Genomic DNA, 12,550 nt, shown 5'->3' on the forward strand with positions numbered 1-12,550 from the left:
CCAAAACCCCTTTCAGCTGCCAGTGCTCGCCAGCCAGGAGTCAGGGGCAGAGTTTTGCACTTCGCAGCACTGCCCAGGACGCAGGGGCCAAGTGGACCGTCGAATGAGGATTCCCGTCTCGTTGCCAGACCTCTGGAGACCTCACTGCGGCCAGGCACCCTATGCTTAGGCTGCTTGGAGTTCTAGGGACCGGGGCCAGGTTTCCGCTGCCCGCCCCAGCTCCCCACAGCCCAGGAGGGCAGGGCTCCCTTGTCCTGGAGAACCACAGTCTCTCCTAGGTGGGGGGAAGGATCTAGGACTCAGACCCAAAGCAGATAGCCTCTCCATGATTCCCTTCCAGGCAGATAAGCAGAATCGTCTTGTATGCCTCCCTGCACGGGGAGCTAACGTCCCCCGGGGTGGCCCAGTCCCTCCCAGGATTGTTCTGGGAACTGAGGTCTGAGCTCTGTATAATGAATGGGCGGGAACAAGAGGAAGAAAGGACAGCAACGCAAAGGCCCCCTTGGGTGGATAGTCACACAGTGGTGGAGATCTGAACCCTGAAAGAAAGCCAGGGGACTGCGAGGGGGGAGTTTGGTCATGTAAAATGAGGCAGGAGAGGGGCAGGGGCCAGTCTCCGCAGGGTCTTGCAGGCAAAGTATAGGATTTAGTCTTTATCCCTGAAGGAATGGGGAGACATTGGTGGTTGAAGCCAGGGGCAGGGGGGGGTTGGCTGGTGGTGATGGTATTGGTAGTTAGATTTGCATTTCAAGACCATCCTTCAATCTATTGTATAAAAATGGACCAAAGAGGACCAGAGAGGAGACTGCTGCAGTGGTCTGGGCATGAGATGATGGGGGCTTGGCCTGGAGGCAGGGATAAACAGGGGTGTGGAGAACCAGCCGGATTGCAGACCCATTAGAGAGTAGAACAGACAGGTCTTGTGTATGGAGGGGGCTGGTGGGGAGAGAAAGTTTGGGGCAGAATTGACTGATGTCAGAACCGCTGACCCTCACTGGATACTGTTTTAAAATACTGATTTCTGGGCCCATCCCGGGATTATCGATTTCAGATCTCTAAGGATGAGGTCCAGAATCTGCATCTTAAAAATATGCTTCTCGGTTATTCGAAGACTCAGTCCATCTGCCATGAGCAACTAACTGTCTAGACCTTGGGCCACCCTGAGTCCACTCCCCATTCTTCAGAGGAAAAAGCAGGTCCTGGGAGGGGAAGACACTTTTCCAGGGCCACACAGGACTAGCATAATAGAAATAAGTAGCAAGAGGCTTCTGATACACAACGCCCGTTTGTGGTTTCCCTTCAACCTGGCGAAGAATCTAGAGCATGCCGTGGGATGGTGACAAACACAGGCTTTGCCTTCATATTGACCTTGGTTCAGATTCTGACTTCAGATTCTGCCCATTCTCTAACTGGGCGGCTTTGGGCAATTCACATCACTTGTGTTAGGCTCGGGGTCCTCACGTGCACTCGGGCACACTATATGTGCCTCAAAAAATAGTTGCGGCATTTGTACTTGATAATGTGCCCAAGGCACTTGGGATGTGCTCCGTAAAGGGAAGCTCTGATATTCAAGTTCAATCCCACCCTACCGAGGGCAGCCTCAAGTACAGGCAGAGGCAGAGGCAATCTGTGTCTGTGTGTGTGCGTGCGCGCGTGCACATGTTTGTGCGTGTGTTCATGTATGTGCGATGGGGTGTTTTGAAGAATTGCTTCCTCTGGCCAAAACCACGTCCTTCCCTCTCATGACCTATCACAATGTCTAAAACCCATTAAAGTCACGTTTCCCTGGGCACAATTTTGGCGCCTTTTTGAGCACAGGAGGATTTTTCAGTGGAGTAAATAGGGGCCAAGAGAGAGGGGCAAAGTGGCCTGTCCGAAGTCCCACGGGTGCTAGAGGCAGAATGAGGATCCCACCCCGGGGATGCTGCACTGCTTACTGGGTACCCCTGGGAGCCAGCGGGGAGGTGGTCGGTGGGTGTGGGAGCATGTACTCCCCACAGAGCCTGGGGAGGGGGCTGGGCGATGCGCTCTCCATAATCAAGGCGCAATCAACGTTAATCAGCGTGTTCTTGAAATAGACCCAACTGGATGGGGGAAGCGAGCAGCCGCCTGGGTTTGTATAGCGGCAATCAGAGGGAGGCAATTTTAGATCCGCGGGAAAAACAGCCCTTTGTCCAGGGACTCTGCCGAGCTCCTCTTCGGAGCCCACTGCAGCTTGGAGATAAAAAACGCCGCGTAGGGGCTGCAGCTGCCTTGGCCCAGGAAGGGAAGCGTTCGTGCACTGGGTCCAGCTGCCTCCAGGGTGAAGTCCAAACGCTTCAGCACCTTGGCTGGGCACCTACTATGTACTGGGTGCATGGACAGCTTCCATTCCCCCCCCCCCCGCCCCCCTTGCTCCATTCTGCAGGGGAGGCTCAGAGATGGCAGTGCTTTGCCCTAGGTCACTGGGCTGGTAAGTGGCCGAGCTGGGGTGGGAATCAAGTCTGTCTGACTCCAAAGCCTGTGTCTATTTCTTTCCTGGGAGGCACCGTCCCGCCCTAGGAGACGTTATCCTAGGATGGGCCAACACCCTCATGGAATCCCTTGGTCTTGCAAAAATCTCTAGACTTCAGGATTATTGGTCCCAATTTGCAGATGAGGCAAATTGAGGTTCAGAGAAATGAAGGGGCATGTTCAGGGGCACCCAGATGGCGTGTGAGTGGTGGAGCCAGGATTCAAACCCGCATCTGTGAAGTGTCAGAGCCCACCGCTTGAAATCACTAAGCTCTGAGCTTCTGCAAAGGCCCATCCCCTGCCCTTCCTCCGGGAAGCCTTCCCTGCTAACTCTGGGGCCACCATCCTCTCCCCTTTGAGTGAGGCTTGGTTATCCTGGAGCTGGGTGGGAATGGCCGGGTGGAAGACTCTGTTGGGTTTTTGGCCACCCGCCGTCTTTCCCTCTTCTGTTGGTGCCGGTGTGCCCCGATTTGTTTTGGGGTGGCGCCTCTCAGGCAGAAGGAAGGCTCCCTGCCAGAGGCTGGGACTGAGGTGAGAAAGGCCCTGGCTCAGGTCTACCCAGCCGGGAGCACAGGGCGTGAAGTGCTTTATCGTAAGAAGAGAACGCACTAGGGGTGTGCAGACAGGCGAGGCAGGGGAACCCAGCAGCGTCCCGGTGATGCTGGATGGTCCAGGGCACCGCGGAGTCAGAGGAAAGCGGGTGCATTTGAGAGATTTCGAGGAGGAAGAACCAAGGAAATTCACCGACTGCTTGCATGTGAGGAGTGAGGAGGATTTCCCCCTGGACCAGTTGGCCCGACACAACAGTCATCCTTGATTCCTCCCCTACCCGCACCTGACCCACTGGGAAATCCTGTTACTTTACCTTTAAAGTAAGTCCAGAATCTGATCATGGCTGCCTTTCCCTGTCTCCTCCGGGCCAGTCACCGCCACCTCGCTACTGGATTACAACAGCCTCCTCACTGGTCTGCTTGCTTGCACCCAAGCCCACCACCGCGGCCAGAGGGAACTTGCCAGAACAGAAATCAAGTTATGTCTGTCTTCTGCTCAAAACCCTCCTCATCTCATATCTAGGACAGCCTCCCAGGTCCTTTGCAGTCTGCCCAACACCTCTCTCATCTCACTTTATTCATTTTTTTAAATGTTTTTATTTATTTCTGAGAGAGAGAGAGAGATAGTGTGAGCAGGGGAGGGGCAGAGAGAGAGGGAGACACAGAATCCGAAGCAGGCTCCAGGCTCTGAGCTGTCAGCACAGAGTCCGACGCGGAGCTCGAACCCACGAACCGCGAGATCATGACCTAAGCGAAAGTCGGACGCTTAACCGACTAAGCCACCCAGGTGCCCCATATATATTTTTACTTTTAAAAAGTGTTCATTGTCTCGTTCTGCCACTAGAATGTAAGCTCCGTGAGGGCAGGGCCGTAGCAAGTGCTAAGTCATATTTGCTGATGAAGGAGGTTGTTGAATGATGGTGTCAGTTGCTGAGACTGGGAGGGACAGGCTGGGGGAGAGGGAGGTGAGACGAGATGAATTTAATCAGGAAAACGGAGGTGGAGATGCCCCAACAGACACCAGAAGGAGAGACCCAGAAGGCGGTCAGAGATACACAAGTTCATACCTTGGTTTCCTCATCTGTAAATTGGGTGAATCATCCTAGCTCCCTCAGTGGGTATGTGTGGACGGGGGGGGGGGGGGCTCTGATGAGATCAAAGGAGTGGCAGTAATTAGCACCTAGTCAGAGCCGCCGTGCCTGTCTGCTTCCTTTTCTCCTTAAACAGCTGCAGTGAACTGTCTGTAACACTTTAAGATGTTGGACGTGGGACCACCCAGAAATGTTGTGGCAAATACGTGGCCCAGAGGAGAGGTTCTGCTCCATAAGTTGTTCCCGCCTCCTGAGGCTCAGGACCCCCCTGGGGAGGGTGGGGCCCGAGGACTGACAGCAGCACTTTTCCCTGATCCCCATTCCTTCCGTCCATATCAGAACCATTCTTCATTTCCCCTGGGTCTTCATTTGTAACCACCTCTGAGTGTCGAGGAGAGGATTTTTTATAATAGCGTTATTGATTTTTTTTTTTTTTTGGCATATAAGCCATAGATGTTCTCTGTCAAAGAAAAATTACCGGAAAAAAAAAGAGGAAATAAAAATCAGCCCAAACCTTATCACTGAGAGAGAATCATCCTGTGTATTTCAGCGAATAGCGTTCTCATCTCTGTTCTATATTTTTGTGTCCGGATGTGTTGGGGGCGGGACTTGAGGGCAGAAAAAAGAAGGGAAGGAAGGAAGGGAGGCTGGGCAGGTGCCAGGGCAGGGGCTGGCTGACTGTGACTGTGACTGTGGTCACACTGGGGGGCAAAATCCACAGCCCGGCCCCCCCTCCCGACCTGTCCCTGTAGGGCTGCCCCGCCCCCTTCATACCTTATCGCCGTGTGCATATTCTCCCCCCGTGCACCTAACTACAACCTCCTGGAAACTTGAATATTCTCAATAATCATTTTTCCTGTTTATTTGGAGCCCTATGAAACAAAGGACATAGAGCCACTATCTCACCTAATTCTCAGAATAACCAAATGAGAGAGTTCCTGTGCTTAGCCCCATTTTACAGATGACGGAACTGAGGCCCGGGGAGGCACAGTGACTTTGCCCAAGGCATACAAAGAGTTCAGAACTAGGACACGTGTCTCCTGGCACAGGTTGGGGCTCTTCTGACCGTCATCCTGAGAACAGTGACATGTGAGAAGAATAACATTCCCTTTTTTTTTTTTTTTAGTTTATTTATTTTGAGAGAGACAAAGAGAATGTGAACAGGGGAGGGGCAGAGAGAGAGAGAGGAAGAATCCCAAGCAGGCTCCACTCAGTCAGTGCACAGAGCCCGGCGTGGGGCTCGAACTCATGAAACTGTGAGATCATGAGCTGAGCCAAAATCAAGAGTTGCACGCTTAACCTGCTGAGCCACCCGGGCGCCCAAGAAGAATAACATCTATTTGCCAGACACTTGGCACACACTAGCATCTCATTTAATTCTCTCAATGGCCCTGCCCTATTCTGTCCATCTGCACAGATGAGGAAACTGAAGTCAGAGAGTAAAGACACTTGCCTAAGGCCACACAGCCATTATGGGGAAGCTGGGAACTGAAAGCACGTGTGCTGGCTGCTGGGGTAATGCTCCAGGGGTCGGGCGGGGTGAGAAGGGTGAATCGCACCCCTTTGTCAAGGGCAGCCTCTTTGTCCTTCATCTGGGCGCCCAGAGTGAGGCCTCTGGGCCCTGTACCCCTAGTTCCGATTCTGACCTAGTCAGAGCCTGGACCATGGGGAGGGGGCTTGGGTTTAGCAGCAGCGCCACCTGGTGGCGGGTTTGCTGTCACCAGCGCCTGCGTGAGCTCAGGGCTCTGGGTGGGGTGGAGGTGAGGAGGGGAGGGAGGCCCAAGGCCCAATCTTCTCTGTTAGAGACTCAGGCCAACCCAACAGTCACCTGCTATAGAGGATAAACTAAGGACTCCAAGTTTGATAAACCTGGCTTTGAATCCCAGCTCAGCCTACGTGACATCAGGTAAGTTCCTCCCCTAACTCTTGAGCCTGTTTCCATATCTGTAAAATGGGAATAAATTCCACTTGCAGTGGTTGTTTTCAGACTTATGGAAAATACCTGAACCTATCCCAGGTGCCTGGTAGATGCTGAATAAATGCTACTTCAGGGGGTCAGTGGTACTTCCCTGTGCCGTGCTACTCTGTCCCGTCTCTCCCTCTGGCCAGGGGCTCCCGCAGAAATATCCCGGACTTCTCTATGGGGCCCAGCTCCTGCTCAGACTGGGCTACCAGAGCCTAATCCTTCCAGAAATGATTGGCTTTGGAAAGATACTCAAAAGGCAGGCAGAGAAAATTCCGTGGAGAGTAAGAAAAGCCAAGCGTTGGCTGATTTGCACACCCAGGTGTGGCGGGCTGGGGGGGGGGGTGCTGTCCCTGCTCCACTCTTGTGCGGTCAAGGTCAGGGAGTCCTGGGCCCAGGCACAACTCGCCCGCTGCCTCCTGATGCTTGCAGTTCTGGCTGGGCCTCCCCATCACGGCCAGGCAAGCCCTCCCCGTCCTCAGCCACCTTAGCTCCACGGTCTATGTCCTGCTTCTAGGAGCATTTCCAAGCTCCGCCTCTCCTTCACTTTCCTCAAGGCTGCATCCTGCAGGGTGCGTCTCGGAGACTTGCTTCCCACACTGAGCCTAACTGGCCCCAGAACTCGGCATGGCTCCCGTGCCCCCAGAAATGACCAAGGGCTCTGATATTTTTTTTCCACAGCTCTCGATGGTCCCTAGCGACTCTGAAGTGCCTCCCCAAAGCCTTCATTTTTTTCCAATGGCCTCCTAAGAACTCCCAGACCCACCCTCCAGTAGGCTCAACCCCTCGTAACTCCTAAAGGGCTCCATCTGTTACTGGTTCCACATAATTCTAGCTCCTCATTCAGTACCTCTCCACCTCCCCTGCAGGCCGCCAGGGTTCCAACGGTCCCTTCCACTCTCAGTGCCTCTCATCAGCCCCAAACATCCCTTCGTCCATCTCACTGAATCCCAGTGACTTTCTACCGTTTCTGAGAAACTATGGAGGCTTCCAGAGGTCCCTTGTGTGCAAAAGATATTTCAAGGCTCCTAGAGACTTTCCAACCTTCCCCACCTGGCCTCGACCATCCGTTTCTCCACGCTAATGCTCATCAGTGCTGATGGCTGCGATGGCACTCAATGGCTCCCTCAGGGGGGCTGTGGAGAATGCATGGGCCTTGGAGCCGGAACGCTACGGGCATTCTGCTACTGCTCTGCCACTAACCAGCTCTGGGACCTCGGGCCGCCTACTCCACTTCTCTGAGCCTGTTTCCTCATTGGGAGAAACGAACGCCATGTCAGTACACAAGGGGACTGAGGGCAAGGGGACACATGGTTTCAGCACCGAGTGGGTCTTCAGTGCCTTTGCTTCTCTTTCCCACGGCTCCCCACTCTGGGGCAAGCCGAACACTTGTTCATTGGAGACCCTGTCTCGTGGAGCACCGGCTCTGTGCCGGGACTTGCACCGAGCCATCCCTGGGGAGCGTGGTGTTACTTAGCCTCCTTGCTCTGAGAGAATGCGGGGGGCACCCCCACAGCTGGTGAGGTTGCACAAGGGGTTGTAAAAGTAGACCAGGGCTGGAGAGAAGGTTGGTTTCCACCATGTTCTTCCCAAGACATTTTACTGCCTCTACCTTTACTGGGCTGTTCCCTCATCTCAAATGCTCTTCCTGCCCTGGTGAAATCTTCACATCCCTCAAGGGACAGCTCAAGTCCCACATCCTTAATTAAGTGGTTGGGTACATGGGCTCTGTTTAGGCCCAACAAGGCTTGGTCCAGCTCAGCTTCTTCATCTTCCAGAAGGCATAGTTTGTTATCATTTGGTGGGGGGAGGGGGGGTGGGCAAATTTTTTACCATCTCTAAAATTTTCGTTCCTCCATATGAAAATGGGATTAATAACACCTCTTGGATTTGTTGTGAGGCTCTGTTGAGGTAACGCAGGAACGACACTTGGGAGACAGTAGGTGCTCAGTAAAGAGTTCTTTCCCCATGCTTGGCACTCCCTGAGCACTTGGTCCCTGGCACATTCTGTCCTGTAGTTTCTCATGGGGGTGATTCCGACATGCCAGCTGGCCCGAGGCTCTGAGAACATGCATGTGCATCCCCTGGAAAGTAATCTCATTCAAACTTGAGGGGCAGAGAAGACTGAGAGTGGCCAACAGACTGACTTTGCTCCCTAATGGGTAACAAGCTGCCTGAGTCAAGGACCAATGTGATTATCAACAGCCTGCAACGGTGCAGAGGGCTTCCAGGGGAAGCGTGAGCCAGCTGTTTCCTCTCCGGGTCTCATTTTTTTCACCCGTCTCCCAGTGGCTAAGCCCAGAAGAGTGGGCAGACTTGCCCAGGGACACAGTGCAGAGCTCAAACTAGCTGGAGAAGGCTGGGGACAGGAAGGAAGAACAGCTTCTCCATGCACGTACCCCTGTCCAGGGGAGTGTGGACACCTGTCCTCTTGATCTGAAAGAACAGAAACATTCAAGGAAAGGGACTGTTCCATGTGTCTCAAGATCTCTAGTTCTAGGTCCCGGCAGGAACCATGATGGGTACTCAGTAAAAGCCTGCTGAATACATGACCCTATTTTCCAAAATCTGCAGCTCTCAGCAGAAAGTATCAGCTCTTCAGAGCCTGATTCCCATCTTCCGCCTGCCTCCCTTTCCCCAAACCGGAGGAAAATTCTCCTAGGTCTGAAGTAGCCTTTGACTTCACTTCCAAAGCTCGTCTGTGCTCTGGTTATTTGCAGTGCCTCATAGAGCTAGGCTGCAGAGTCAGATTTGGCCAGCAGGGGTCACTAGCGCACACTGCAGCCTACAGGGTCTCCCGGGTAAAATAATGCCATAGGTTACAATTCTGTAAGCTTAAGCATCTGCAAATCAGATTTCCTGGGAATGAGGGAGACCCACATTTCTGTAACCCAGTCTCTCTGTGTCTTAAATGCTTTGTACCAATTGCTTAACACACTTTCAGACAAGAGGAGGGGATGGTGGCAGTTAGGTGACTGTATCAGTTCCTGTGGCTCATGACGTTCTCAGGGACCCTCTGGGCATCAGAGATTTTCTGAACTTGGAACTATGTGGGATGCCTTCCCTGTGAGCAGATGTTAGCGCCTCAGAGAGGGCGAGAAGCCAAGGCAGATTTGGGTAGATCCCGAGATCAGGGATTTTAAGCAGAAGAGTCAACCACACAGGAATGAGCAGACACCATGAGTAGATGATCTTACTGTTCACGGACTGCCAGGAAAACATGCTCTGTGGTCTCAAGCAACTATTGGGAAATCCCAGATGAACATTTAGAGATTTCTCTAGAAGGTCACACTTCTAGAGCTCAGGTACCGTTCGTTCAGGATGACAACAACCGGGGTGAATCCAAAGCTTTCCCAATCCTCAGAGCTCACGGGATCTTCGTAATCACCGTGGGTCTGAAACAGGAGCTACTAGCTTCTTCGTAGAGACGAGAGAACCGGGGCCGCGAGGGCAGATCCTGGAGCCCGAACCAGGCTGCGCGTTTCAAACCTCTAGGTCTTTCTGCCCTACCCTGTGTGCCTCGGGCAGGCAGCTCTGCCACGAGAGCAGTTCCACGAGCTTTGGGGCAGCTGCGCCTGCCGTGCGACGTGGCTGCTGCCTTCTTGGGCCCCCCAGCATCGAGACTCCAGACTGGGCTCTGAGCTCGGACAGACCTGACTTCCCCGTGCCTCAATTTCCCCATCTGCAAGGTGGGGGATGCAATAAGTGGGGGAGGGGGGGAGCCTCCATTGCGGGGCTGTTTTTAAGGAGTAAAGAGACAACTTTTGTAGAGCACCTAGCACGTGGCTGACATGCAGTGTGTGGCGAGTGCACGGAAGGAAAGGAAGTGCGGGCTCCTGCACACCCCTGGGGGCTTCTAACTCATAATTCTGAGTTAAAACTGCAGCGTCCAGGTGGGGAGGGTGGTTTTGCAGGTGCGCCGTGGAGGGAACACAGCAGAGGAAGAGCCACCCAATGACACCACTCGGCCGGGGAACAGCCACGCATAGTGTGCTCATTCCTTTAATTTTTAAAAACGAGTAAGCAGACAATCGTGTGCCCCTTGAATACCCAATAAAAACGTTCATTTTGTAAAACAGTACAACCTTTTTCATTTTTTAATAATTCTGTAAATATCTCAGAAAGGATGTATTGTTTCTAATGAATATCAAAAAAGTCACCACAATGACGTTTCCCCAGCCCCCCCAGTTCCCTCCCCACCCCACCCCAAGTTGCCCAAATACTAGTAGGAAATTACAAAAAAAAACAAAGAGCAAAAGCCCTCCCTCCGCCCTGGCCCATGAGTAGTGTTAAGTGAGTGAAGTGTTAAGTGCCACAGGTACAATGCAGTGTGTCCCCAGAGAGACCTCACAGCTGTAGGTGGAGAATCGGTAGCAGCAGCAGTGGGGGGTCTTCCTCCCCTGGGGCCTGGTAGGGGAGAAGAGTAGCCGAGAACAGACAGAACAGACACAAGCGGAGGGCTCGGTGCAAGGCCCGATCTTCCTGGGTCCACTTCCGGGGTCGACCAGCTCAGACAGCTCAGGGAGAGCCCCGCAGGCCGGGGCGGTGTGTGCCAAAGGGGGCCCAGAACCAGGCGTCCCGACCTGCCTCGGGGGTGGGTGCTGGGCATCCCTTCTAGCGACCTCGGGCTTCAGATGGGGGCTGGCCAGAACAGGGAAGCTGTCTGGAAAGTGTTGGGAGAATCAGACATGTGAGTTCCCTACAGGAAACTAAAGTCTTAGTTTGGAGAAAGCTCCCGTTTCCGTCAAATAAAACTCAGAACATAAAGGAGAAAGGAGAAAGAATGTACCTTCCCTGTCCCCAAATCACTCAGAATCCAAGACAGAGGGCTGATGAAATCCAATTAAAGAAGAGAGGTCAGGCAGGGGTGTCCGCGGCAGCACCGGCTCGCCCCCCAGCACCCCCAGGCCTGCACAGAGAGAGGGGTGGGAGCCCGGTTCTCCCCTCCAGCATTAAGCCCCGAGGCTTCTCAGCTGCCTGGTTAGAGAGAGGCAGGTAGGGTGGCTCCCAACACAGGGTGGGGAGGAAGCCTCTGGGAGGAGGGTCTGCTGGGGAGAGAAGGAAGCAGGACGTGGGAGAGAGGGGAGGGCAGGTGGATGAAGGAGGGGTCAGAGGACAAAACCAGGCTTCAGGCCCTACTGTGGCTCTTTCCCCTGGGAGGCTGCGGAAGGTTCTAGACCCAGCTCCTTGCTGGGGCAGTGCCAGGACAAACGGCCACAAGGGAATAGCGGCTGCTTCCTGACCCCAAAAATGAGCGCCTGGGAGAGGCCAGCCAGCCCCATGAGGATGGAGAGGCAGAGGTGAGGGGGGAGGAGGGCAGGAGGAGCCCAGTCGCGGGGCTGAGGACCTGCAGCACAGACGCATCGAACTAGAGTTTTAGGGGGAAACACATCATTTTCATGACAAACTTGATTTTAAACAAGCAGGAGGGGCGACGCAGGGATTATAGCTTGGGAGTGAGTCTTCAGAATAATCCAAGGTCAAGGTCAGGCCTGCCAGCCAGTGAGGCACACGGAGAGAATCCCCAAGAGACGTGGCAGGGGCAGGCAGGACCTCAGAGATCACCTGATCCAGCCCTCCCCATTCGAGAAACGGGGAACCCGAGGCCCAGGGAGGGGTTGGGAGCGCCCAAGGTCACTTAGAGGGATCGGGTGGGGGTGGGGGGCTTTAACCCAGGAGTTCTGAGTCGGGTGGGACTTTCTCTTCTCTGACACAGCCTTGCAGTCTGCAAACCCACTGCTAAGAGACTGGGGGTGGCAAAGGCAAGATTTGAAGGCAAGGATCTCCCTGGGGGCACGGAGGAGGGGCAGCTGCAATGGTCAGGGACGAACGGGGGACGCGCACTGGCCGGCTAGAAGGCTGACGGAGAACAGGTATGACCCCCCCAGCCCACCTGCCCCACAGCCCAAGTACAAAAGTGGGACCATATGATACAACTGCTCCCTACCCCCTGGAAAACGTTGGTTAAAACTGTCCTCGCACAGAAGATTCTGGTAGTCCCTGTACAGCATCATCTCTTCGTAATGTTACTTACACGACAACTGGGGGCAAGGAGGGGGATGGGACGTCCCAGAACGTACACGGCCACCTTAAAATTAACTTGTTAATAAATCCTGTGCAAAACAAGCAAGCCTCTATCATTAGGTGAAATGCGTGTTTCAGGTACTCATTTACACACACGGGGTGCGGGGAAGAAAGGAAGGAGAGGCATCCGCGGTGGAGGTGTTGCTCAGAAGTGTGTCTCCTTCTCTGTGATGGCTGCAATGGCCCCATCGCCCTTGAGTTTTGCGTCACAGTCATTAACCGCCACCGTCCGTGGGCCTCCCCCAAGCTTGCCCCGCATTTTCAGATCAGCGCTGGGGATGGTCAACTTCCGGAATTTCTACGTGGAGAGAAGAGCTGTCTGAGAGGGGCTGCCGGGGTCCCGGCACCCGCCTCAGCCTTTCCCAACT

The 12,550-nt window shown here is 54.0% G+C and overlaps 1 protein-coding gene across 1 annotated transcript in view; it reads right to left on the reverse strand.

Moving 5' to 3' along the window:
- Positions 1-12,233: 12,233 nt before the first annotated feature.
- The window catches only part of SLC6A11 (solute carrier family 6 member 11), a 134,669-nt gene continuing 134,352 nt past the window's right edge, over positions 12,234-12,550 (reverse strand). The window contains exon 14 of the mRNA XM_039231416.1: positions 12,234-12,480. Within this exon, the coding sequence (XP_039087347.1) occupies positions 12,328-12,480 (153 nt within the window). The 3' untranslated portion in view covers positions 12,234-12,327. The remainder of the gene's footprint in view (positions 12,481-12,550) is intronic.

The sequence above is a fragment of the Hyaena hyaena genome, unplaced genomic scaffold (assembly GCF_003009895.1).
Source record: "Hyaena hyaena isolate Hyena2069 unplaced genomic scaffold, ASM300989v1 scaffold_56, whole genome shotgun sequence".
In the NCBI taxonomy this organism is placed as follows: Eukaryota; Metazoa; Chordata; class Mammalia; order Carnivora; family Hyaenidae; genus Hyaena; species Hyaena hyaena.